The 27,947-nt window shown below is 35.9% G+C and overlaps 1 protein-coding gene across 1 annotated transcript in view; it reads left to right on the top strand.

Annotated features, from left to right (window-relative positions):
* The window catches only part of BRD2 (bromodomain containing 2), a 58,874-nt gene extending 32,506 nt beyond the window's left edge, over positions 1 to 26,368 (top strand). Inside the window, exons 7-12 of the mRNA XM_086870740.1 lie at positions 33 to 161; positions 3,902 to 4,150; positions 9,485 to 9,675; positions 13,064 to 13,377; positions 17,032 to 17,154; positions 19,635 to 26,368. Of these exons, the coding sequence (XP_086726866.1) occupies positions 33 to 161; positions 3,902 to 4,150; positions 9,485 to 9,675; positions 13,064 to 13,377; positions 17,032 to 17,154; positions 19,635 to 19,765 (1,137 nt within the window). The 3' untranslated portion in view covers positions 19,766 to 26,368. The remainder of the gene's footprint in view (positions 1 to 32; positions 162 to 3,901; positions 4,151 to 9,484; positions 9,676 to 13,063; positions 13,378 to 17,031; positions 17,155 to 19,634) is intronic.
* The last annotated feature ends 1,579 nt before the right edge of the window (positions 26,369 to 27,947 follow it).

Raw genomic sequence — 27,947 nt, 5'->3', positions numbered from 1 at the left:
TTTCCCGACGTTCCCGGTTCTTTTCCCGGCAGCGGAAGATGGAGAACCGGGAATACCGCGACGCGCAGGAATTCGCCGCCGACGTCCGGTTGATGTTCTCCAACTGCTACAAGTACAACCCCCCTGACCACGACGTGGTGGCCATGGCCAGGAAACTCCAGGTGGGAATTCCCAAAATTCCCGGAATTCCCAAAATTCCCAAAATTCTGTCGCGTTTCAGAGGGAAAAAAAAAAAAAATTCCTTAAAAAATTCTTGAAAAATGCTAAAAAAAATGTAAAAAAAATATGGAAAATTCGTGGAAAATATTTTGGGATTTCTCCAGGAATTTTTTGGGAAATAGTTGGAAAATCTCCTGGAAAAACCACGAAATTCTGGAAAAATCCGCCCCCAAAATTCCGGAAAAATCTCGGAAAATCTTTACTAAAAATGCCAAAAAAAAAAATAAAAAAAATACTAAAAATTCTTGAAGAATTTTCTGGAATCTCTCCAGGAATTCCTGGAAAATTCATGGAAAATTTCCTAAGAAGTCCACAAAATTCCAGAAAAATCCACCCCAAAATTCCTAAAAAAATCTCCTAAAAATCCCCCCAAAAAAGTAAAAAAAATACCAAAAATTTCTGAAGAGTTTTCTGGGATCTCTCCAGGAATTTTTTGGGAAATCCTTGGAAAATCTCCTGGAAAAACCACGGAATTCTGGAAAAATCCGCCCCCAAAATTCCAGAAAAATCTCGGAAAATCTTTCCTAAAAATGCCAAAAAAAAATATAAAAAAAATACTAAAAATTCTTGAAGAATTTCCTGGAATCTCTCCAGGAATTCCTGGAAAATTCATGGAAAATCTCCTAAGAAATCCACAAAATTCCAGAAAAATCCATCCCAAAATTTCTAAAAAAATCTCCTAAAAATCCCCCAAAAAATGTTAAAAAACCACCAAAAATTCCTGAAGAATTTTCTGGAATCTGCTTAGGAATTCTTGGGAAATCCTTGGAAAATCTCTTAAAAAATCCATGAAATTCCAGAAAAATCCACCCCAAAATTCCTAAAAAAATCTCCTGAAAATCCCCCCAAAAATGTAAAAAAAATACCAAAAATTCCTGAAGAATTTTCTGGAATCTGTTCAAGAGTTTCTGGAAAATTCCTGGAAAATCTCCTAAGAAATCCACAAAATTCCAGAAAAATCCACCCCAAAATTCCTAAAAAAAAAGTTCTAAAAATGCCCAAAAAATGTAAAAAAAATACCAAAAATTCCTGAAAAATCCCAATAAAAAAAATCCCCAAAATTCCCTCAAATTTCCAAAAAAAATCCGGAGAAATCCCAAAAAAAATTCCAAAAGAATCCCCCAAAATATTTCTATGAATTCCTAAAATAAAAATGATGGAATTTTGAGGGTTATTTTTGGGAATAGGAGGTTTTTTTCCCATGGAAAATGATGGAATTTTGGGGTTTTTTGGGGAAATTTGGGAATTAATTTGGGAATTTGGGTTACTGGGAATGCTGGGAATGCCAAATCCAGGCAAATTGGAGCCTTTTTTCCATTGAAAATGATGGAATTTTGGGGATTTTGGGGTTTTTTTTTGAAATTTGGGAATGAATTTGGGAATTTGGGTTACTGGGAATGCTGGGAATGCCAAATCCAGGCAAATTGGAGCCTTTTTTCCATGGAAAACGACAGAATTCCAGGGATTTTGGGGTTTTTTGGGGAAATTTGGGATTTAATTTGGGAATTTGGGTTACTGGGAATGCTGGGAATGCCAAATCCAGGCAAATTGGAGCCTTTTTTCCATGGAAAATGACGGAATTCCAGGGATTTTGGGGTTTTTTTGGGGAAACTTGGGAATTAATTTGGGAATTTGGGTTACTGGGAATGCTGGGAATGCCAAATCCAGGCAAATTGGAGCCTTTTTTCCATGGAAAATGACAGAATTCCAGGGATTTTGGGGTTTTTTGGGGAAATTTGGGATTTAATTTGGGAATTTGGGTTACTGGGAATGCTGGGAATGCCAAATCCAGGTGAACAGGAGCCTTTTTTCCATGGAAAATGATGGAATTTTGGGGATTTTGGGTTTTTTTTTTGAAATTTGGGAATGAATTTGGGAATTTGGGTTACTGGGAATGCTGGGAATGCCAAATCCAGGCAAATTGGAGCCTTTTTTCCATGGAAAATGACAGAATTCCAGGGATTTTGGGGGTTTTTTTTGAAATTTGGGAATTAATTTGGGAACTTGGGTTACTGGGAATGCTGGGAATGCCAAATCCAGGCAAATTGGAGCCTTTTTCCCATGGAAAATGATGGAATTTTGGGAATTTTGGGGTTTTTTGGGGAAATTTGGGAATGAATTTGGGAATTTGGGTTACTGGGAATATTGGGAATGCTGGGAATGCCAAATCCAGGCAATTTGGAGCCCTTTTTCCATGGAAAACGATGAAATTCCAGGGATTTTGGGGTTTTTTGGGGGAATTTGGGAATGAATTTGGGAATTTGGGTTACTGGGAATGCTGGGAATGCCAAATCCAGGTGAACAGGAGCCTTTTTTCCATGGAAAATGATGGAATTTTGGGGATTTTGGGGTTTTTTTTGAAATTTGGGAATGAATTTGGGAATTTGGGTTACTGGGAATACTGGGAATGCCAAATCCAGACAAATTGGAGCCTTTTTTCCATGGAAAATGACAGAATTCCGGGAATTTTGGGGTTTTTTTTTGAAATTTGGGAATGAATTTGGGAATTTGGGTTACTGGGAATGCTGGGAATGCCAAATCCAGGCAATTTGGAGCCCTTTTTCCATGGAAAAAAATGGAATTCTGGGGATTTTTTGGGAATTTGGGTTACTGGGAATGCTGGGAATGCCAAATCCAGGTGAACAGGAGCCTTTTTTCCATGGAAAATGATGAAATTCCAGGGATTTTGGGGTTTTTTTTTGAAATTTGGGATTTAATTTGGGAATTTGGGTTACTGGGAATGCTGGGAATGCCAAATCCAGGTGAACAGGAGCCCTTTTTCCATGGAAAACGATGGAATTCTGGGGATTTTTGGGAATTAGGGTTATTGGGAATACTGGGAATACTGGGAATGCCAAATCAATGTTAACAGAAGCCATTTCCCATGGAAAACAACAGAATTCCATGGATTTTTTGGGGAAAATTAGGGTTATTTGGAATACTGGGTACATTGGGAATACTGGGAATGCCAAATCCAGGCAAATTAGAGCCTTTTTTCCATGGAAAATGATGGAATTTTGGGGATTTTGGGGGTTTTTTTTGAAATTTGGGAATAAATTTGGGAATTTGGGTTACTGGGAATGCTGGGAATGCCAAATCCAGGTGAACAGGAGCCTTTTTTCCATGGAAAATGACGGAATTCCTGGGATTTTGGGGTTTTTTTGGGAAATTTGGGAATGAATTTGGGAATTTGGGTTTCTGGGAATGCTGGGAATGCCAAATCCAGGTGAACAGGAGCCCTTTTTTCCATTAAAAATGACAGAATTCCAGGGATTTTGGGTTTTTTTTTGAAATTTGGGAATGAATTTGGGAATTTGGGTTACTGGGAATGCTGGGAATGCCAAATCCAGGTGAACAGGAGCCTTTTTTCCATTAAAAATGACAGAATTCCAGGGATTTTTTGGGAATTAGGGTTATTGGGAATACTGGGAATGCTGGGAATGCCAAATCCAGGTGAACCAGGAGCCTTTTTTCCATGGAAAACAATGGAATTCCAGGGATTTTTTGGGAATTAGGGTTATTGGGAATACTGGGAATATTGGGAATACTGGGAATGCCAAATCCAGGCAAATTGGAGCCCTTTTTCCATGGAAAACAACAGAATTCCATGGATTTTGGGCATTTTTTTTCCTGGGATCCGAGCAGATTCCCAGAATTGCCCAAATTCCCGGAATTCCCGCAGGACGTGTTCGAGTTCAGCTACGCCAAAATGCCGGACGAGCCTCAGGATTCCGGCGGCGCCGCGGCCTCGGCTCCGCTCCCCATTCCCAAATCCTCGTCCGAGGAATCGTCCAGCGAGGAGGAGGAGGAGGAGGAGGAAGAGGAGGAGGAGGAAGACGAGGAGAGCTCGACGGAAACGTCGTCGGAGAGCGAGGAGAGCTCGGATTCCGAGGAGGAGAGAGCGAATCGGCTGGCGGAGCTGCAGGAGCAGGTGGGGAAAATTGGGGAAAGGATGGGGGAAAAAAATAGGGGAAAAGTTGGGAAAAACGGGGAAAAAAATGGGAAAAAATCGGGAAAAAGATTGGGGAAAAAACTAGGAAAAATTGGGAAAAATGGGGAAAAAATAGAGAAAAAATCAGGAAAAATTGGGGAAAAAATTGGAGAAAATTGGAAAAAGATTGGGGAAAAAATGGGGAAAAAAATTGGGAAAAAGTTGGGAAATATGGGGAAAAAAATTGGAAAAAATTGGGAAAAGCTGGGGAAAAGATTGGGAAAAAAATGGGAAAAATGGGGAAAAAATAGAGAAAAAATCAGGAAAAATTGGGGAAAAACAGGAGAAAATTGGAAAAAGATTGGGGAAAAAATGGGGAAAAAATTGGGAAAAAGTTGGGAAATATGGGGAAAAAAATTGGAAAAAATTGGGAAAAAAATTGGAAAAAATTGGGAAAAAATTGGGAAAAATGGGGAAAAAAATTGGGAAAAATGGGGAAAAATATCAGGAAAAATGGGGAAAAAACCAGGAGAAAATTGGAAAAAGATTGGGGGAAAATGGGGAAAAATGGGGAAAAAAATTGGGAAAAAGTTGGGAAATATGGGGAAAAAAATTGGAAAAAATAGGGAAAAAAATTAGAAAAAATTGGGAAAAGTTGGGGAAAAGATTGGGAAAAATGGGGAAAAATATCAGGAAAAATGGGGAAAAAACAGGAGAAAATTGGGAAAAGATTGGGGGGAAAATGGGGAAAAAAATTGGAAAAAATTGGGAAAAGTTGGGGAAAAGATTGGGAAAAAATTGGGAAAAATGGAGAAAAATATCAGGAAAAATTGGGGAAAAAATGGAGAAAATTGGAAAAAGATTGGGGAAAAAATGGGAAAAATGGGGAAAAAAATTGGGAAAAAGTTGGGAAATATGGGAAAAAAATTGGAAAAAATGGGGAAAAATATCAGAAAAAATTGGGAAAAGTTGGGGAAAAGATTGGGAAAAATGGGGAAAAATATCAGGAAAAATGGGGAAAAAACAGGAGAAAATTGGAAAAAGATTGGGGGGAAAATGGAGAAAAAAATTGGGAAAAATGAGGAAAAAATAGGGAAAAATATCAGGAAAAATTGGGAAAAAAACAGGAGAAAATTGGAAAAAGATTGGGGAAAAATGGGGAAAAAATTAGGAAAAAGTTGGGAAAAATGGGGAAAAAAATTGGGAAAAGTTGGGGAAAAAATTGGAAAAAATTGGGAAAAGTTGGGGAAAAGATTGGGAAAAATGGGGAAAAATATCAGGAAAAATGGGGAAAAAACAGGAGAAAATTGGAAAAAGATTGGGGGAAAATGGGGAAAAAAATTGGGAAAAAGTTGGGAAAAATGGGGAAAAAAATTGGAAAAAATTGGGAAAAGTTGGGGAAAAGATTGGGAAAAATGGGGGAAAATTTGGGAAAAATGGGGAAAAAAACAGGAGAAAATTGGAAAAAGATTGGGGAAAAAATGGGAAAAAATTGGGAAAAATGGGGAAAAGTTGGGAAAAAGATTGGGGAAAAAACTAGGAAAAATTGGGAAAAATGGGGAAAAAATAGAGAAAAAATAAGGAAAAATTGGGAAAAAAATTGGAGAAAATTGGAAAAAGATTGGGGAAAAAATGGGAAAAAAATTGGGAAAAAGTTGGGAAATATGGGGAAAAAAATTGGAAAAAATTGGGAAAAAAATTGGAAAAAATTGGGAAAAAAATTGGAAAAAATGGGGAAAAAAATTGGGAAAAATTGGGAAAAATATCAGGAAAAATTGGGAAAAAAACAGGAGAAAATTGGAAAAAATAGGGGAAAAGTTGGGAAAAAATGTGGGAAAATATTGGGAAAAAAATTGGGAAAAGTTGGGGAAAAGATTGGGAAAAAATTAGGAAAAATGGAGAAAAAAACTGGGAAAAATGGGGAAAAATATCAGGAAAAATTGGGAAAAACCAGGAGAAAATTGGAAAAAGATTGGGGAAAAAATGGGGAAAAAAATTGGGAAAATGTTGGGAAAAATGGGGAAAAAAATTGGGAAAATGTTGGGAAAAATGGAGAAAAATATCAGGAAAAATGGGGAAAAAAACAGGAGAAAATTGGAAAAAGATTGGGGGAAAAATGGGGAAAAAAATTGGGAAAAAGTTGGGGAAAATGGGGAAAAAATAGGGAAAAATATTAGGAAAAATTGGAGAAAATTGGAAAAAGATTGGGGGAAAAATGGGAAAAATGGGGAAAAAAATCGGGAAAAAATGGGGAAAAAATGGGGAAAAATGGGGAAAGAAGTGGGAAAAAAATTGGAAAAAAGACTGGGAAAAATGGGAAAAAAACTGGGAAAAATGCGGAAAAAATCAAGGGAAAAATGGGGAAAAAATAGTAAAAAATTCACAAAAAATCATTAAAAAATCCCAAAAAAATGGGAAAAGAATTTAGAAAAGCAGGAAAAAATTATGAAAAAATTGGGAAAGAAGTGGGAAAAAATCATGGGAAAATTGGGGAAAATTGGGAAAGAAATGGGAAAGAAATGGGAAAAATGGTGAAAAAATATGAAAAAATTGGGAAAAATTGGGAAAGAAATGGGAAAAAAATGGGAAAAATTATGAAAAAATTGGGAAAGAAATGGGAAAAAATTGTGAAAAATTATGAAAAAATTGGGAAAAATTGGGAAAGAAATGGGAAAAAATTTTGAAAAATTGTGGAAAAATTGGGAAAAATTGGGAACGAAATGGGAAAAAATTGGGAAAAATTATGAAAAAATTGGGAAAGAAATGGGGAAAAATTGGGAAAAATTGTGGAAAAATTGGGAAAGAAATGGGAAAAAATTGGGAAAGAAATGGGAAAAAATTGGGAAAAGTCAGGAAAAAATGGGAAAAAATTAAGAAATACCCAACAAAAAACTCAGAAAAAATTAAGGAAAAAACGGGGGAAAAAATTGTAAAAAATTCACAAAAAATCATTAAAAAATCAGAAAGAAATGGGAAAAAATTTGGAAAAGCAGGAAAAAATTATGAAAAAATTGGGAAAGAAGTGGGAAAAAATCATGGAAAAATTGGGGAAAATTGGGGAAGAAATGGGAAAAAATGGTGAAAAAATATGAAAAAATTGGGAAAAATTGGGAAAGAAATGGGAAAAAATGGTGAAAAAATATGAAAAAATTGGGAAAGAAGTGGGGAAAAATTGGGAAAAATTATGAAAAAATTGGGAAAGAAATGGGGAAAAATTGGGAAAAATTATGAAAAAATTGGGAAAGAAATGGGGAAAAATCGTGAAAAATTATGAAAAAATTGGGAAAAATTGGGGAAGAAATGGGAAAAAAATGGGAAAAATTGGGGAAGAAATGGGAAAAAATTGTGAAAAATTGTGGAAAAATTGAGAAAAATTGGGAAAAGTCAGGAAAAAATTAAATACCCAAGAAAAAACGGAGAAAAAATTACAGGAAAAATGAGGAAAAAATAGTAAAAAATTCACAAAAAATCATTAAAAAATTAAAAAAAAATGGGAAAATAATTTGGAAAAGCAGGAAAAAATTATGAAAAAATTGGGAAAGAAGTGGGGAAAAATTGGGGAAAATTGGGAAAGAAATGGGAAAAAATGGTGAAAAAATATGAAAAAATTGGGAAAGAAGTGGGGAAAAATAGGGAAAAATTATGAAAAAATTGGGAAAGAAATGGGGAAAAATTGGGAAAGAAATCGGAAAAAATGGTGAAAAATTGTGAAAAAGTTGGGGAAAATTGGGAATGAAATGGGAAAAAATTGGGAAAAATTATGAAAAAATTGGGGAAGAAATGGGAAAAAATTGTGAAAAATTATGAAAAATTGGGAGAGAAATGGAAAAAATTGGGAAAAATTGGGAGAGAAATGGAAAAAATTGGGAAAAATTATGAAAAAATTGGGAAAAATTGGGAAAGAAATGGGAAAAAATTGTGAAAAATTGTGGAAAATTTGGGAAAAATTGGGAACGAAATGGGAAAAAATTGGGAAAAATTATGAAAAAATTGGGAAAGAAATGGGGAAAAATTGTGAAAAATTGTGGAAAAATTGGGAAAGAAATGGGAAAAAATTGGGAAATAAATGGGAAAAAATTGGGAAAAGTTAGGAAAAAATGGGAAAAAATTAAGAAATACCCAACAAAAAACTCAGAAAAAATTAAGGATAAAACGGGGGGAAAAATTGTAAAAAATCCACAAAAAATCATTAAAAAATCCGAAAAAAATGGGAAAAAATTTGGAAAAGCAGGAAAAAATTATGAAAAAATTGGGAAAGAAGTGGGAAAAAATCATGGAAAAATTGGGGAAAATTGGGGAAGAAATGGGAAAAAATGGTGAAAAAATATGAAAAAATTGGGAAAAATTGGGAAAGAAATGGGAAAAAATTGTGAAAAATTATGAAAAAATTGGGAAAGAAGTGGGGAAGAAATGGGAAAAATTATGAAAAAATTGGGGAAGAAATGGGAAAAAAATGGGAAAAATTGGGAAAGAAATGGGAAAAAATTGTGAAAAATTGTGGAAAAATTGGGAAAGAGATGGGAAAAAATTAAGAAATACCCAAGACAAAACGCAGAAAAAATTACGGGAAAAATGAGGAAAAAATAGTAAAAAATCCACAAAAAATCATTAAAAAATCCGAAAAAAATGGGAAAATATTTGGAAAAGTGGGAAAAAATTATGAAAAAATTGGGAAAGAAGTGGGAAAAAATCATGGAAAAATTGGGGAAAATTGGGGAAGAAATGGGAAAAAATTGGGAAAAATTATGAAAGAATTGGGGAAGAAATGGGGAAAAATTGGGAAAAATTATGAAAAAATTGGGAAAAATTGGGGAAGAAATGGGAAAACATTGGGAAAAATTGGGGAAGAAATGGGAAAAAATTGTGAAAAAATATGAAAAAATTGGGAAAGAAAAGGGAAAAAATTGTGAAAAATTATGAAAAAGTTGGGAAAAATTGGGGAAGAAATGGGAAAAATTATGAAAAAATTGGGAAAGAAATCGGAAAAAATGGTGAAAAATTATGAAAAAGTTGGGAAAAATTGGGAACGAAATGGGAAAAAATTGGGAAAAATTATGAAAAAATTGGGAAAAATTGGGGAAAAAATGAGAAAAATTGGGAAAGAGATGGGAAAAAATTAAGAAATACCCAAGAAAAAACGGAGAAAAAATTAAGGGAAAAATGAGGAAAAAATAGTAAAAAATTCACCAAAAATCATTAAAAAATCCGAAAAAAATGGGAAAAAATACCAGAAAAACGGGAAAAAATTCGGAAAAGCGGGAAAAAATTCCCGGGAAATGGGGACGGGAATGCGGCTCCGGGATTCGCGGCACTGTCCCGTCCTTGCCTCCGCAGCTGCGCGCCGTGCACGAGCAGCTGGCCGCGCTCTCGCAGGGCCCCGTGTCCAAACCCAAACGGAAACGGGAGAAGAGGAAGAGGAAGAAAACGGAAAAGCACAAAGGGAGGGCGGGGCCCGAGGAGGAAACGCGAGCGAGGCAGGCGCAGCTCCGGAGAGCACGGAAAGGATCGGCCGGAACGGCTCCCAAGTGAGCATCTGGGATTTTTGGGAATGGTTTATTGGGGTTTAGGAGTGGTTTATTGGGATTTGGGAATGGTTTATTGGGATTGTTGGGATTTGGGAATGGTTTATTGGGATTTGGGAATGGTTTATTGGGATTTGGGAATGGTTTATTGGGATTTAGGAATGGTTTATTGGGATTTGGGAATGGTTTATTGGGATTTAGGAATGGTTTATTGGGATTTAGGAATGGTTTATTGGGATTTAGCAATGGTTTATTTGGATTTGGGAATGGTTTATTGGGATTTAGGAATGGTTTATTGGGGTTTAGGAATGGTTTATTGGGGTTTGGGAATGGTTTATTTGGATTATTGAGATTTAGGAACGGTTTATTGGGGTTTGGGAATGGTTTATTGGGATTTAGGAATGGTTTATTTGGGAATGGTTTATTTGGGATTGGGAATGGTTTATTGGGATTTGGGAATGGTTTATTTAGGAATGGTTTATTTGGGATTTAGGAATGGTTTATTTGGATTTGGGAATGGTTTATTGGGGTTTAGGAATGGTTTATTGGGGTTTAGGAATGGTTTATTGGGATTATTGGGATTTAGGAATGGTTTATTTGGGTTTGGGAATGGTTTATTTGGATTATTGGGATTTAGGAATGGTTTGTTGGGGTTTGGGAATGGTTTATTTGGGATTTGGGAATGGTTTATTAGGATTTAGGAGAGGTTTATTGGGATTATTGCGATTTGGGAATGGTTGATTTGGGAATGGTTTATTAGGATTTAGGAAGGGTTTATTGGGATTATTGGGATTTGGGATTTGGGAATGGTTTATTTGGGATTTGGGCGGGGCAGGCGCAGCTCCGGAGAGCGCGGAAAGGATCGGCCGGAACGGCTCCCAAGTGAGCATCTGGGATTTTTGGGAATGGTTTATTGGGATTTAGGAATGGTTTATTTGGATTTAGCAATGGTTTATTTGGATTTGGGAATGGTTTATTTGGATTTAGGAATGGTTTATTGGGGTTTAGGAATGGTTTATTTGGATTTAGGAATGGTTTATTGGGGTTTAGGAATGGTTTATTTGGATTTGGGAATGTTTTATTGGGATTTGGGAGTGGTTTATTTGGGAATGGTTTAGTTAGGAATGGTTTATTTGGATTTGGGAATGGTTTTTTAGGATTTAGGAGGTGTTAATTTGGATTATTGGGATTTGGGAATGGTTTATTGGGATTTAGGAATGGTTTATTTGGGATTTGGGAATGGTTTGTTGGGGTTTGGGAATGGTTTATTGGGATTTAGGAATGGTTTATTTGGGATTTGGGCGAGGCAGGCGCAGCTCTGGAGAGCGCGGAAAGGATCGGCCGGAACGGCTCCCAAGTGAGCATCTGGGATTTTTGGGAACGGTTTATTGGGGTTTAGGAGTGGTTTATTGGGATTTGGGATTTGGGAATGGTTTATTGGGATTATTGAGATTTAGGAATGGTTTATTGGGGTTTAGGAATGGTTTATTGGGATTTAGGAATGCTTTATTGGGGTTTAGGAATGGTTTATTGGGATTATTGGGATTTGGGAATGGTTTATTGAGGTTTGGGAGGAGTTTATTTGGGATTTAGGAGGAGTTTATTTGGATTATTGGGGTTTGGGAATGGTTTATTGGGATTTAGGAATGGTTTATTGGGATTATTGAGATTTGGGAATGGTTTATTGGGATTTGGGACTGGTTTATTTGGGATTTGAGCGAGGCAGGCGCAGCTCCGGAGAGCGCGGAAAGGATCGGCCGGAACGGCTCCCAAGTGAGCATCTGGGATTTTTGGGAATGGTTTATTGGGATTATTGGGGTTTGGGAATGGTTTATTGGGATTTAGGAATGGTTTATTGGGATTTAGGAATGGTTTATTGGGGTTTAGGAATGGTTTATTGGGATTTGGGAATGGGTTATTGGGGTTTAGGAATGGTTTATTGGGATTATTGGGATTTGGGAATGGTTTATTGGGGTTTAGGAATGGTTTATTTGGATTTGGGAATGTTTTATTGGGATTTGGGAATGGTTTATTTAGGAATGGTTTATTGGGATTTGGGAATGGTTTATTAGGATTTAGGAGGGGTTTATTGGGATTATTGGGATTTGGGAATGGTTTATTTGGGATTTAGGAATGGTTTGTTGGGGTTTGGGAATGGTTTATTGGGATTTAGGAATGGTTTATTGGGATTTAGGAATGGTTTATTTAGGAATGGTTTATTGGGATTTGGGAATGGTTTATTGGGATTTAGGAATGGTTTATTTGGGGTTTGGGAATGGTTTATTTAGGAATGGTTTATTGGGATTTAGGAATGGTTTATTTGGGATTTAGGAATGGTTTATTGGGATTTGGGAATGGTTTATTTAGGAATGGTTTATTGGGATTTGGGAATGGTTTATTGGGGTTTGGGAATGGTTTATTTGGGATTTGGGCGGGGCAGGCGCAGCTCCGGAGAGCGCGGAAAGGATCGGCCGGAACGCCTCCCAAGTGAGGATTTGGGATGGGATTATTTGGGATTGTTGGGATTTAGGAGGAGCTTAAAAAATTACAAAAAAACCCCAAAAATCCCCAAAAGAATCACAAAAATCCCCAAAAAAATCCCACGAAAAATTACAAAAGAATCACAAAAAATTACCACAAAAAACCCCAAAATTCCAAAAATCCCCCCCAACAAATCCCCCCAAAAAATCACCAAAAAATCCAAAAAATTTCCCAAAAAAATCCAAAAAATGCTCCAAAAAAACCACAAAAAAGTCCCAAAAATTTCTCCAAAAATTACAAAAAATCCCCCCAAAAAATCCCAAAAAAAATCACAAAAAAATTACGAAATAATCCAAAAAATCCCCAAAAAATCCCAAAAAAATCCCCAAAATTCCCCAAAAACCCCCAAAAAATCCCAAAAAATTCACAAAAAAATTACAAAATAATTCAAAAAAATCCTAAAAAAACTAAAAAAAAATCCCTAAAAATCCCCCCAAAAATTCACGAAAAAATTACAAAATAATCCAAGAAATCCTAAAACAATCCTTAAAAATCCCAAAAAAATTCACAAAAAAAATTACAAAATAATCCAAAAAATCCTAAAAAAATTTAAAAAAATTCCCCAAAAAATCCAAAAAAAATCACAAAAAAAATTACAAAATAATCTAAAAAATCCTAAAAAAACCCTTAAAAATCCCCAAAAAATTCACACAAAAAATTACGAAATAATCAAAAAAAATCCTAAAAAAATTCACAAAAAAATTAGGAAATAATCCAAAAAACCCCCAAAAAAATCCCCAAAATTCCCCAAAAACCCCCAAAAAATCCCAAAAAATTCACAAAAAAATTGCAAAATAATCCAAAAACCCCCCAAAACCATCAAAATTAATCCCCAACCCTTTAATTCCAGAAGCTCCAAGCGCAGCAGCAAAACCCCCGCGGCCGCTCCGCCTCCGACTTTGGCCGATTCCGAGGAAGAGGAAGAATCCAAACCCATGACCTACGACGAAAAACGTCAGCTGAGCTTGGACATCAACAAACTCCCGGGAGAAAAATTGGGAAGAGTCGTTCACATCATCCAATCCCGGGAACCTTCGCTCCGAGATTCCAACCCCGAGGAGATCGAGATCGACTTCGAGACATTGAAACCGTCGACGCTGCGCGAGCTGGAGAGATACGTGTTGTCGTGTCTGAGGAAAAAACCACGGAAACCCTACAGCGAGAGTGAGGAAAAATGGGAATTTTGGGGATTTTTGGGAATTTTTGGGAAAAAAAATGAGGATTTTAGGTGAAAAAATGGAGATTTTAGAGCAAAAAATGGAGATTTTAGGTGAAAAAATGGAGATTTTATGGTAAAAAATGGGAATTTGAGGGCAAGAAATGGGAATTTTTGGGGGTTTAGTGCAAAAAATGGGGATTTTAGGTGAAAAAACTGAGATTTTAGGTGAAAAAATGGAGATTTTATGGCAAGAAATGGAGATTTTAGGTGAAAAAATGGAGATTTTAGGGCAAGAAATGGAGATTTTAGGTGTAAATGGAGATTTTAGGGCAAGAAATGGAGATTTTATGGCAAAAAATGGGAATTTTAGGGCAAGAAATGGGAATTTTTGGGGTTTTATGGCAAAAAATGGGATTTTAGGTGAAAAAACTGAGATTTTAGGTGAAAAAATGGAGATTTTAAGGCGAGAAATGGGAATTTTAGGGCAAGAAATGGGAATTTTTGGGGTTTTAGGGCAAAAATGGGAATTTTCGGGGGTTTTTGGGAATTTTTTGGAGTTTTTGGGGTGTTTGGGGACGTTGGGAGTTGGAGAGATCCGTGTTGTCGTGTCTGAGGAAAAAACCACGGAAACCCTACAGCGAGAGTGAGGAAAAATGGGAATTTTGGGGATTTCTGGGGAAAAAATGGAGATTTTAGGTGAAAAAACGGAGATTTTAGGTGAAAAAACGGAGATTTTAGGTGAAAAAATGGAGATTTTAAGGCAAGAAATGGGAATTTTAGGGCAAGAAATGGGAATTTTTGGGATTTTAGGGCAAAAAATGGAGATTTTAGGTGAAAAAATGGGGATTTTAGGGCAAAAAATGGAGATTTTATGGCAAAAAATGGAGATTTTAGGTGAAAAAATGGAGATTTTCAGTGAAAAAATGGAGATTTTAGGTGAAAAAATGGAGATTTTAGGTGAAAAAATGGGGATTTTAGGTGAAAAAGTGGGAATTTCTGGGATTTCTGGGGAAAAAATGGAGATTTTAGGTGAAAAAATGGAGATTTTAGGTGAAAAAATGGAGATTTTAGGGCAAGAAATGGGAATTTTTTGGAATTTAGGGCAAAAAAATGGGGATTTTAGGGCAAAAAATGAAGATTTGGGGAATTTAGGGCAAAAAATGGGAATTTTGCAGGAATTTTTGGGAATTTTGTGGAGTTTTTTGGGTGTTTGGGGATGTTGGGAGTTGGAGAGATCCGTGTTGTCGTGTCTGAGGAAAAAACCACGGAAACCCTACAGCGAGAGTGAGGAAAAATGGGAATTTTGGGGAAAAATCTGGGATTTGAGGGAAAAATCTGGGAATTTTGGGTGAAAAAATGAGGATTTTAGGTGAAAAAACGGAGATTTTAGGGCAAAAAATGGAGATTTTATGGCAAAAAATGGAGATTTTAGGTGAAAAAATGGAGATTTTAGGGCAAAAAATGGGAATTTTAGGGCAAGAAATGGGAATTTTTTGGGATTTCTGGGGAAAAAATGAGAATTTTCGGTGAAAAAATGGAGATTTTAGGGCAAAAAATGGGAATTTTAGGGCAAGAAATGGGAATTTAGGGCAAAAAAATGGGGATTTTAGGGCAAAAAATGCAGATTTTAAGGCAAAAAATGGAGGTTTTCGGTGAAAAAATGGGAGTTTTAGGGCAAGAAATGGGAATTTTGGGGATTTTTGGGGAAAAAATGGGGATTTTATGTGAAAAAATGGAGATTTTAGGTGAAAAAATGGAGATTTTAGGGCAAGAAATGGAGATTTTATGTGAAAAAATGGAATTTGAGGGCAAGAAATGGGAATTTTTGGGGTTTTAGGGCAAAAAATGGGGATTTTGGGGAAAAAAATGGAGATTTGGGGAATTTTAGGGCAAAAAATGGGCATTTTGGGGAAAAAATGGGGAATTTTAAGGCAAAAAGTGGGAATTTTTAAGGAAAAAAATGGGGATTTTTAGGGGAAAAATGGGAATTTTTAGGGAAAAAATGGGGATTTTAGGGGGGGATTTTTTTCCCTCATTTTCTCTGATCTTTCCCTGATTTTCTTTAATTTTTCCATAAATTTTCCCCAATTTTTCCCCCATTTTTCCATGGATTTTCCTCAAATTTTCCCATAATTTTTCCCGGATTTTCCCCAAATTTTTCCCCAATTTTCCCTGAATTTTCCCCAAATTTTTCCCCATTTTTCCTGAGTTTTTCCCCAATTTTTTCCCCATTTTTCCATGAATTTTCCTCAAATTTTTCCATAATTTTTCCCTGATTTTCCCCATATTTTTCTCTAATTTCCCCTGAATTTTTCCCCACTTTTCCCCCATTTTTCCCTGATTTTCCCCAAATTTTTCCCTAATTTTCCCTGGATTTTCCTCTCATTTTTCCCTGATTTTCCCCAATTTTTTTCTCCATTTTTCCCCAAATTTTCCCCATATTTTCCCCAAATTTTTCCATAATTTTTCCCTGATTTTCCCCAATTTTTTCCCCATTTCCCCCCATTTTTCCTGAATTTTTCTTGAATTTTTTCCCTCATTTTTCCTGGATTTTCCCCAATTTCTCCCGATTTTTTTCCCTAATTTCCCCTCAATTTTTCCCCAATTTTTCCCAAATTTTCCCCAAATTTTCCCTGATTTTTTCCCAAATTTTTTCTCCATTTTTCCTGAATTTTTCCCCAATTTTCCCCCATTTTTCCCTGAATTTTCCCCAATTTCTCTCAATTTTTTTCCCTAATTTCCCCTGAATTTTTCCCCAATTCTCCCCCATTTTTCCCTGATTTTCCCCAATTTTTTTCCCCATTTTTCCCTGAATTTTCCCCAAATTTTCCCCAAATTTTCCCCAAATTTTTCCCCAATTTTCCCTCAATTTTCCCCAAATTTTTCCCCATTTTTCCTGAGTTTTTCCCCAATTTTTTCCCCATTTTTCCATGAATTTTCCTCAAATTTTTCCATAATTTTTCCCTGATTTTCCCCATATTTTTCTCTAATTTCCCCTGAATTTTTCCCCACTTTTCCCCCATTTTTCCCTGATTTTCCCCAAATTTTCCCCTCATTTTCCCTGGATTTTCCTCTGATTTTTCCCTGATTTTCCCCAATTTTTTTCTCCATTTTTCCCCAAATTTTCCCCAAATTTTCCCCAAATTTTCCCCAAATTTTTCCCTGAATTTTTCCCAAATTTTTTCTCCATTTTTCCTGAATTTTTCCCCAATTTTCCCCCATTTTTCCCTGAATTTTCCCCCATTTTTCCCTGAATTTTCCCCAATTTCTCCCAGTTTTTTTCCCTAATTTCCCCTGAATTTTTCCCTAATTTTCCCCATTTTTCCTGAGTTTTACCTGAATTTTTTCCTAATTTTTCCCTGAATTTTTCCCTGATTTTCCCGAAATTTTTCCATAATTTTTCCCTGATTTTCCCTGAATTTTCCCCAAATTTTTCCCCATTTTTCCTGAATTTTTTCCCGATTTTTCCCCAATTTTTTTCTCCATTTTTCCCCAAATTTTCCCCAAATTTTCCCCAAATTTTCTAAATTTTTCCCATAATTTTGCCTGAATTTTCCCCCATTTTTCCCCCAAATCTCCCCCTCCTTTTCCCCTCCCCCTCCCCCCATTTTTCCCTCTTTTTCCCCTTCCCATTCCCGTTTTTTTCCGGAATTTTCCAGCCCTGAAGAAGCCGGTGGGGAAAACGAAAGAGGAGCTGGCCCTGGAGAAAAAACGGGAATTGGAGAAGCGGCTCCAGGACGTCAGCGGGCAGCTCAACTCCGCCAAGAAACCCCCAAAAAAAGGTGGGAATTCCCGGAATTCTGGGGATTTCGGGAATTCTGGGAAGTTTGGGAATTGTGGGAATTCTGGGAATTCTGGGAGTTGTTATTTGGGATTGGAATTTGGGAGATTTTGGGGTCTGGGAGGGGTTTGGGAGCTCAACTCCGCCAAGAAACCCCCAAAAAAAGGTGGGAATTCCCGGAATTCCCAGAATTCTGGGGATTTTGGGAATTTTGGGAGTCTGGGAATTCTGGGAATTGTTATTTGGGATCAGGATTTGGGGGAATTTGGGGGATTTTGGGGTTTGGGAGGGGTTGGGGGAGCTCAACTCCGCCAAGAAACCCCCAAAAAAAGGTGGGAATTCCTGGAATTCTGGGGATTTTGGGGATTGTGGGAATTTTGGGGATTGTGGGAATTGTGGATTGGGATCAGAATTTGGGGGATTTTGGGGTTTGGGAGCTCAACTCCGCCAAGAAACCCCCAAAAAAAGGTGGGAGTTCCCGGAATTTTGGGAATTCTGGGAGCTCGGGGAATTCTGGGAATTCTGGGAGTCCGGGAATTCTGGGAATTGTGGGAATTTGGGATCAGAATTTGGGGGATTTTGGGGTTTGGGAGCTCAACTCCACCAAGAAACCCCCAAAAAAAGGTGGGAATTCCCGGAATTCTGGGAATTCTGGGGATTCTGGGAATTCTGGGAATTGTGGGAATTCTGGGAGTCCGGGAATTCTGGGAATTGTGGGAATTTGGGATCAGAATTTGGGGATTTTGGGGTTTGGGAGCTCAACTCCGCCAAGAAACCCCCAAAAAAGGTGGGAATTCCCGGAATTCTGGGAATTTTGGGAATTCTGGGAATTCTGGGAATTGCGGGAGTTGTTATTTGGGATCGGGATTTGGGGGAATTTGGGGGATTTTGGGGTCTGGGAGGGGTTGGGGCAGCTCAACTCCGCCAAGAAACCCCCAAAAAAAGGTGGGAATTCCCGGAATTCTGGGAATTCTGGGAATCTTGGGAATTCTGGGAATTCTGGGAGTTCTGGGAGTTTGGGAATTGTGGGAATTTGGGATCAGAATTTGGGGATTTTGGGGTCTGGGAGGGGTTGGGCTGCTTAAATCCACCAAGAAACCCCCAAAAAAAGGTGGGAATTCCCTGAATTTTGGGATCAGAATTGGGAATTCCAGGATCAGGATTGGGAATTCTGGGATTAGGATCAGGAATCTTGGGAGCAGAATTGGAATTCTGGGATCAGGATTGGGAATTTTGGGATGAGAATTGGGAATTTTGGGAATCAGAACTGAAATTTTGGGCTCAGAATTGGGAATTCTGGGATCAGGGTTGGAAATTCCAGGATTAGAACTGGGAATTTTGGGCTCAGAATTGGGAATTTTGGGATGGGGATTGGGAATTCCGGAATCAGAATTGGGAATTCTGGGATAACAACACCTCCCCCTCCCCCACTCCCGTTTCCCGGAATTTCCCGGATTTTCCTGGAATTTTCCCGGAATTTTCCCGGGAATTTCCCAGAATTTTCCCGGGGAATTTTCCCGGAATTTCCCGGAATTTTCCTGGAATTTCCCCGGAATTTTCCCTTGATTATCCCGGAATTTCTCAGAACTTTCTGGAATTTCCCGGGCAATTTTCCCGGAATTTCCCCGGAATTTCCTGGATTTTCCCAGAATTTCCCGGAATTTTCCCGGAATTTCCCCAGATTTTCCCGGAATTTCCCGGGGAGTTTTCCCGGAATTTCCCGGAGTTTCCCGGGATTTTCCCGGAATTTCCCCGGGAATTTCCCAGAATTTCTACGGAATTTCCCAGGATTTTCCCGGGAATTTCCCGGGGAATTTTCCTGGAATTTCCCCAGAATTTTCCCGGAATTTTTCTGGGAATTTCCCGGAATTTTCCTGAAATTTCCCGGAAATTTCCCGGATTTTTCTGGAGTTTCCCGGAGAATTTTCCCGGAATTTCCCGGATTTTTCCCGGAGTTTCCCCGGATTTTCCCGGAATTTCCGGGATTTTCCCGGATTTTCCTGGGAATTTCCCGGAATTTTCCCGGAGAATTTTCCCGGAATTTTTCCGGAATTCTCCCGGAATTTCCCAGGGAATTTTCCCGGGGAATTTTCCCAGAATTTCCTGAATTTTCCCGGGAATTTCCTGGGGAATTTCCCCGAATTTCCCGGGGAATTTCCCGGGAGTTTTCCCGGGTTTTTTCCCCGAATTTCCCGGGGAATTTTCCCGGAATTTTCCCGGGAATTCCCTGAATTTCCCGGGGAATTTTCCCGGAATTTTCCCGGAATTTTTCTGGAATTTCCCGGGGAATTTTCCCGGATTTTTCCCGGGAATTCCCTGAATTTCCCGGGGAATTTTCCCGGAATTTTCCCGGGAATTCCCTGAATTTCCCGGGGAATTTTCCCGGATTTTTCCCGGAATTTTTCTGGAATTTCCCGGGGAATTTCCCCGGAATTTTCCCGGGAATTCCCTGAATTTCCCGCCTTTTCCCGTTGCTTGCAGCGAGCGAGAAGCCGGAATCGGCGGCGGCGGCGGCGGCGTCGCGGCTCAGCGCCTCCAGCTCCAGCTCGGACTCGAGCAGCTCTTCCTCTTCCTCCTCCTCCTCCGACACCAGCGACTCCGAGTCCGGATAATTCCCGGGGAAAACGCGGAATTCCCGGGGAAAACACGGGATTTCTTGGGAGAAAAGAGAGAATTCCTGGGGAAAATGAGAGAATTCCTGGGGAAAATGTGGAATTTTTGGGAAAAAATGTGGAATTCTTGAGAAGAAATGTGGAATTCCTGGGAAAAAACGCAAATTCCTGGGAAAAAATGTGGAATTCTTGGGAGAAAAGAGAGAATTCCTGGGGAAAAAGAGAGAATTCCTGGTGAAAAAGAGAGAATTCCTGGGGGAAATGTGGAATTTTTGGGAGAAAATGTGGAATTTTTGGGAAAAAACAGAGAATTCCTGGGAAAAATGTGGAATTTTTGGGAGAAAATAGAGAATTCTTGGAGAAAAACGCAGAATTCCTGGGGAAAATGTGGAATTTTTGGGAAAAAATGTGGAATTTCTGGGAAAAACAGAAAACTCCTGGGAGAAAAGAGAGAATTCCTGGGGAAAAAGAGAGAATTCCTGGGGAAAATGTGGAATTTCTGGGAAAAAATGCAAATTCCTGGGAAAAAATGCGGAATTTTTGGGAAAAAACAGAGAATTCCTGGGAAAAAGAGAGAATTCCTGGGAAAAAGAGAGAATTCCTGGGGAAAAATGTGGAATTTTTGGGAAAAAATGTGGAATTTTTGGGAAAAACAGAGAATTTTGGGGGAAAATGAGAGAATTCCTGGGGGAAATGTGGAATTTCTGGGAAAAAATGTGGAATTCCTGGGAAAAAATGTGGAATTTCTTGGGAAAAACCAGAAAATTCCTGGGGAAAATGAGGAATTTTTGGGAAAGAATGAGAAGTTCTTGGGAAAAAACAGAAAATTCCTGGGGAAAAAGAGAAAATTTCTGGGAAAAACATGGAATTCTTGAGAAGAAATGTGGAATTCTTGGGAAAAAGAGAAAATTTTGGGGAAAAAATGCAAAATTCCTGGGAAAAAATGTGGCATTTTTGGGAAAAACATGGAATTCTTGAGGAAAAGTGTGGAATTCCCAGGAAAAATATGGAATTTTTGGGGAAAACCAGAAAATTTTGGGGAAAAATGTGGAATTCTTGGGAAAAAGAGAAAATTTTGGGAAAAAATGCAAAAATCCTGGGAAAAAATGTGGAATTCTTGGGAAAAAAATGTGAAATTCTTGGGAAAAACAGAAAATTTTGGGGAAAAAACTCAAAATTCCTGGAAAAAAATGAGGAATTTTTGGGAAAAAATGCGAAATTCCGGGGAAAAATGCAGAATTCTTGGGAAAAACCATGGAATTCCCAGGAAAAAATACGGAGTTCCCAGGAAAAACATGGAATTCTTGGGAGAAAATGTGGAATTTTTGGGGAAAATGTGGAATTTTTTGGGAAAAACATGGAATTTTTGGGAGAAAATGTGGAATTTTTGGGAAAAAATGCAGAATTCTTGGGAAAAATCATTGAATTCCCAGGAAAAACTCGGATTTCTCAGGAAAAGACGCAGAATTTTTGGGAAAAAAGTGGAATTTTTGGGAAAAACCTGAAATTCCCAGGAAAAAATATGGAATTTTTGGGAAAAACCATGGAATTCCCAGGAAAAAATACGGAGTTCCCAGGAAAAACATGGAATTCTTGGGGAAAATGTGGAATTTTTGGGAAAAATGTGGAATTTTTGGGGAAAATGTGGAATTTTTGGGAGAAAATGTGGAATTTTTGGGGAAAATGTGGAGTTTTTTGGGAAAAACATGGAATTTTTGGGAGAAAATGTGGAGTTTTTGGGAAAAACCATTGAATTCCCAGGAAAAACTCGGATTTCTCAGGAAAAGACGCAGAATTTTTGGGAAAAATGTGGAATTTTTGGGAAAAATCCACAAAATTCCCAGGAAAAACCTGAAATTCCCAGGGAAAAATATGGAATTCCCAGGAAAATATACAGAGTTCCCAGGAAAAACATGGAATTCTTGGGAGAAAATGTGGAATTTTTGGGAAAAAATGTGGAATTTTTGGGAAAAATGTGGAATTTTTTGGGAAAAAATGTGGAGTTTTTGGGAGAAAATGTGGAATTTTTGGGAAAAATGTGGAATTTTTGGGAAAAATGTGGAATTTTTTGGGAAAAACATGGAATTTTTGGGAGAAAATGTGGAATTTTTGGGAAAAAATGCAGAATTTTTTGGGAAAACCATTGAATTCCCAGGAAAAACTCGGATTTCTCAGGAAAAGACGCAGAATTTTTGGGAAAAACGTGGAATTTTTGGGAAAAAACCTGAAATTCCCAGGAAAAATATGGAATTCTTGGGAAAAACCATGGAATTCCCAGGAAAAAATACGGAATTCCCAGAAAAAACATGGAATTCTTGGGGAAAAATGTGGAATTTTGGGGGAAAAATGTGGAATTTTTGGGGAAAATGTGGAATTTTTTGGGAAAAATGTGGAGTTTTTGGGAGAAAATGCAGAATTCTTGGGAAAAACCATTGAATTCCCAGGAAAAAATAGAGTTCCCAGGAAAAACATGGAATTCTTGAGGAAAAATGTGGAATTTTTGGGAAAAATGTGGATTTTTTTGGGAAAAATGTGGAATTTTGGGGGAAAAATGTGGAGTTTTTGGGAGAAAATGCAGAATTCTTGGGAAAAACCATTGAATTCCCAGGAAAAAATAGAGTTCCCAGGAAAAACATGGAATTCTTGAGGAAAAATGTGGAATTTTGGGGGAAAAATGTGGAATTCTTGGGGAAAAATGTGGAATTTTTGGGAAAAAATGCGGAATTTTTGGGAAAAAATGCAGAATTTTTTTGGAAAACCATTGAATTCCCAGGAAAAACTCGGATTTCTCAGGAAAAGACGCAGAATTTTTGGGAAAAACGTGGAATTTTTGGAAAAAACCACAAAATTCCCAGGAAAAAACTGGAATTCCTAGGAAAAAACATGGAATTCCCAGGAAAAAAGGAGGAATTCTCAGGAAAAATGTGGAATTCTTGGGAAAAATGTGGAATTCTTGGAAGAAAAAGAAAGAGGGTGGAGGAAAATTGTGTATAAAAAAAAATCCCGGAGAAAAAATTCCCAGAAAAAGAAAAAACCTGGAAAAGGAAAAAAAAAATAAAATAAAAAATTTGGGGGGGAAAGGAAATGGGGGAAAAATGGGAAAAAATTCCTGGAAAAAATGCCTGGAAAAGGAAAAAAAATGGGGAAAAAATGGGAAAAAAAATCTGGAAAAAAAATTCTTGGAAAAACAAAAATTCCCAGAAAAAAAATCCCAGAAATAAAAATTCACAGGAAAAAAAATGGGAGAAAAAATGGGGAAAAACAAAAATCCTGGAAATAAAAAATCTGGAAAAAAAAATTCTTGGAAAAAGAAAAATTCCCAGAAAAAAAAAATCCTAGAAATAAAAAATATACAGGAAAAAAAATGGGAAAAAAAAATCCTGGAAAAGGAAAAATTCCCAGAGAAAAAATCCCAGAAATAAAAATTCACAGGAAAAAAAAATGCCTGGAAAAGGAAAAAAATGGGGAAAAAATGGGAAAAAAAATCTGGAAAAAAAAATCCTGGAAAAAGAAAAATTTCCAGTAGGAAAAAATTCACAGGAAAAAAAATTGGGAGAAAAAAAATTCCTGGAAATAAAAAATCTGGAAAAAGAAAAATTCCCAGAAGGAAAAAATTCCAAGAAAAAAAAATCCCAGAAAAAAAATCCCAGAAAAAAAAACCCAGGAATAAAAAATCCCAGGAAAAAAAATTCACAGGAAAAAAGATTGGGAGAAAAAAATGGGAAAAAAAATTCCTGGAAAAAGAAAAATTCCCAGAAAAAAAATCCCAGAAATAAAAATTCACAGGAAAAAAAAATGCCTGGAAAAGGGAAAAAAAATGGGGAAAAAATTGGGGAAAAAATGGGAAAAAAAAATCCTGGAAATAAAAAATCTGGAAAAAAAAATCATGGAAAAAGAAAAATTCCCAGAAGGAAAAAAATCCCAGAAAAAAAAATTCGCAGGAAAAAAATTTCACAGGAAAAAAAATCCCAGAAATAAAAATTCACAGGAAAAAAGATTGGGAGAAAAAAATGGGAAAAAAAATTCCTGGAAAAAGAAAAATTCCCAGAAAAAAAATCCCAGAAATAAAAATTCACAGGAAAAAAATTCCCAAAAAAAGAATTCCCAAAAAAAAAAAATATGCCTGGAAAAAAAATGGGGAAAAAAATTCTAAAAAGGAAAAAAAAAATGAAGGAAAAAATGGGGAAAAAAATGGGGAAACAAAAATCCTGGAAATAAAAAATCTGGAAAAAAAAATTCTTGGAAAAAGAAAAATTCCCAGAAAAAAAAATCCTAGAAATAAAAAATATACAGGAAAAAAAATGGGAAAAAAAATTCCTGGAAAAAGAAAAATTCCCAGAAAAAAAAACCCCAGAAATAAAAATTCACAGGAAAAAAAATGCCTGGAAAAGGAAAAAAAATGGGGAAAAAATGGGGGAAAAAATGGGAAAAAAAAATCTGGAAAAAAAAAATCTGGAAAAAAAATTCTTAGAAAAAAAAAAATTCCCAGAAGGAAAAAATTCCCAGAAAAAAAAATCCCAGGAAAAAAAATGCCTGGAAAAGGAAAAAAAATGGGGGAAAAAAATAGGGTAAAAAATTTCCTGGAAATAAAAAATCTGGAAAAAAAAATCCTGGAAAAAGAAAAATTTTCCTCAAAAAAACCCCAAAAAATCCCCTTTATTTCCTCAAAAAAAAACCCCAAAAATTCCTTTTTTTTCCCCCCCAAAAAATCAGAAAATTTCCCTTTTTTTTTCCAGAAAAGACAGAAAAATTCCCTTTTTTTCCCCCAAAAAATCGGAAAAATTCCTTTTTTTTCCCCCCAAAAAAAGCAGAAAAATTCCCTTTTTTCCCCAAAAAAATTCTTTTTTTTTCCCCAAAAAAACCCAGAAAAATTCCCTTTTTTTCCTCAAAAAAAACCTGGAAAAATTCGCATTTTTCCACCCCAGAAAAAGAAAAAAATTCCTTTTTTTTCCCCAAAGAAAGCAGAAAAATTCCCCTATTTTTCCCCAAAAAGATCGGAAAAAATCCCTTTTTTTCCCCAAGAAAAAGCAGAAAAATTCCCTTTTTTCCCCCAAAAAATTCCCTTTTTTTCCCCAAAAAACCCCAGAAAAATTCCCTTTTTTTCCTCAAAAAAATCTGGAAAAATTCGCTTTTTTTCCCCACCAGAAAAAAAAAAAAAATCGCTTTTTTTTCCCCCCAAAAAATCTAAAAAATTCCTTTTTTTTCCCCCCAAAAAAAGCAGAAAAATTCCCTTTTTTTCCCCCAAAAAAATCGGGAAAATTCCTTTTTTTTCCCCAAAAAAAAGCAGAAAAAATCCCTTTTTTTCCTCAAAAAAACCTGGAAAAAATTTGCTTTTTTCCCCCAAAAAAACCCAGAAAAATTCCCCTTTTTTTCCCCAGAAAATTTGGAAAAATTCCCTTTTTTTCCCCCCCAAAAAAATCTAAAAAATTCCTCTTTTTTCCCCCCAAAAAAATCAGAAAAATTCCCTTTTTTTCTCCCAAAAAAAGCAGAAAAATTCCCTTTTTTTCCCCCCAAAAAATCGGAAAAATTCCCTTTTTTTCCCCCAAAAAAACCCAGAAAATTCCCTTTTTTTCCCCAAAAAAATAGGAAAAATTCCCTTTTTTATCCCCAAAGAAAGACAAAAAATTCAGGGTTTTTTCTTCAAAAATAATTGGAAAAATTCCCTTTTTTTTCCTCAAAAAAAATCTGGAAAAATTCGCTTTTTTTCCCCCCTAGAAAAAGAAAAAAATCGCGCTTTTTTCCCCCCCAAAAATCTAAAAAATTCCTTTTTTTTCCCCAAAAAAAAGCAGAAAAATTCCTTTTTTTTCCCCCAAAAAAATCGGAAAAATTCCCTTTTTTCCCCTCCAAAAAATCAGAAAAATTCCTTTTTTTTCCCCCCCCAAAAAAAGCAGAAAAATTCCCTTTTTTTCCCCAAAAAAAAGCAGAAAAATTCCCTTTTTTTCCCCCAAAAAAATAAGAAAAATTGCCTTTTTTCCCCCCCAAAAAATCTAAAAAATTCCTTTTTTTCCTCAAAAAAACCTGGAAAAATTCCCTTTTTTCCCCAAAAAAAGTCTAAAAAATTCCTTTTTTTCCCCAAAAAAAAGCAGAAAAATTCCCTTTTTTTACCCCCCAAAAATCGGAAAAATTCCCTTTTTTCCCTCAAAAAAACCTGGAAAAATTCGCTTTTTTCCCCCCCAGAAAAAGAAAAAAATCGCTTTTTTTCCCCCAAAAAAAGCAGAAAAATTCCCTTTTTTTCCCCAAAATAATTGGAAAAAATCCCTTTTTTTCCCCACCAAAAAATCTAAAAAATTCCCTTTTTTTCCCCAAAAAAAAAGCAGAAAAATTCCCTTTTTTTCCCCCAAAAAAATCGGAAAAATTCCCTTTTTTTTCCCCCCAAAAAATCGGAAAAATTCCCTTTTTTTCCCCCAAAAAACCCAGAAAATTCCCTTTTTTTCCCCAAAAAAAATAGGAAAAATTCTCTTTTTTTCCTCAAAAAAAACCTGGAAAAATTCTCTTTTTTTCCTCAAAAAAACTTGGAAAAAATTCGCTTTTTTCCCCAAAAAAAACCCAGAAAAATTCCCCTTTTTTTCCCCAGAAAATTCAGAAAAATTCCCTTTATTTCCCCCCCCAAAAAATCTAAAAAATTCCCTTTTTGTCCTAAAAAAAGCAGAAAAATTCCCTTTTTTCCCCCCCAAAAAAATCTAAAAAATTCCCTTTTTGTCCTAAAAAAAGCAGAAAAATTCCCTTTTTTTCTCCCAAAAAAAATCTAAAAAATTCCCTTTTTTTTCCCTAAGAAAAAGCAGAAAAATTCTCTTTTTTCCCCGAAAAAATTCCTTTTTTTTCCCCAAAAAAACCCCAAAAATTCCCTTTTTCCCCCAAAAAACTTGGAATTAATTTATTTACTGGGAATGTTGTGGGGGGGAGGGGGAAAAAATAAAAACTTTTGGGATAATTCCAACTTTTCCAGGAAAAACAAAAAAAAAATCCCGGGAAAAGAGGGAGGGGTCGGGAATTTTTTATTCTTTATCCTCGGAATTTGATTTCTTTTCATTCCCAAATTTTTTTCAAATTTTTCCCAATTTTTTCTTTAATTTTTCCCAATTTTTTTATTTTTTTCCCCAATTTTATTTTAATTTTTTCCTGATTTTTTTCGATTTTTTTTCCTTTTTTTTTCCAATTTTTTCCCCATTTTTTTTCCAATTTTCCCCAATTTTCTTTTCATTTTTCCCCATTTTAATTTTAATTTTCCCCAAAATTTTTCTTTATTTTTTCCTCATTTTTTTCCAATTTTTTCCCAAATTTTTTTTCTTAATTTTCAAATTTTTCCCGGATTTTTTTTCAAATTTTTCCCCAATTTTTTCTCAAACTTTTTCCCAGTTTTTTTCAATTTTTCCCCAATTTTTTTCTCAGTTTTTTCCGAATTTTATTTTAAATTTTCCCCAATTTTTTCCCATTTTTTTTTCCATTTTTCCCCATTTTTTTTCCAGATTTTTCCCAATTTTCTTTCAATTTTTTCCCAATTTTTTTCTCAATTTTTTCCCAATTTTATTTTAAATTTTCTCCCAGTTTTTTTCAATTTTTCCCGATTTTTTTTCTCAATTTTTTCCCAATTTTATTTTAAATTTTTCCCATTTTTTTCTCAAATTTTTCCCATTTTTTTCCAAATTTTTCCCATTTTTTTCTCAAATTTTTCCCATTTTTTTCTCAAATTTTTCCCATTTTTTTCTCAAATTTTTCCCATTTTTTTCTCAAATTTTTCCCATTTTTTTCTCAAATTTTCCCCATTTTTTTCTCAAATTTTCCCCATTTTTTTTCCAAATTTTTCCCATTTTTTTCTCAATTTTTTTTCTCAAATTTTTCCCATTTTTTTCTCAAATTTTCCCCATTTTTTTTCCAAATTTTCCCCATTTTTTTCTCAATTTTTTTTCCTTTACTTGGCAATTTTTTTTCCCGATTTTTTCCCTTTTCCCCCCATTTTTCCTTCTCCTCCTTCCCCGTTTTTCCCCCTCGTAGCCCTTTTAGAATTCGTGGTGGCTTCGTTGTTTTTTTTTTTTTTCCAGTTTTTTGGGTTTTCCTACAAAAAAAAACCACAAAAAAAAAAAAAAACAAAAAAAAAGGAAAAAAAATTCCCAAAAAAAAAAAATTCCAAAAAAAAGTCGGAAAAAAACAAAAAAAAAAAATCACAAAAAAAAAAAAAAATCCT

The sequence above is a fragment of the Cyanistes caeruleus genome, chromosome 33 (genome assembly GCF_971803275.1).
Source record: "Cyanistes caeruleus chromosome 33, bCyaCae1.hap1.1, whole genome shotgun sequence".
Taxonomy (NCBI): domain Eukaryota; kingdom Metazoa; phylum Chordata; class Aves; order Passeriformes; family Paridae; genus Cyanistes; species Cyanistes caeruleus.
This window is presented reverse-complemented; position numbering and strand designations above follow the sequence as displayed.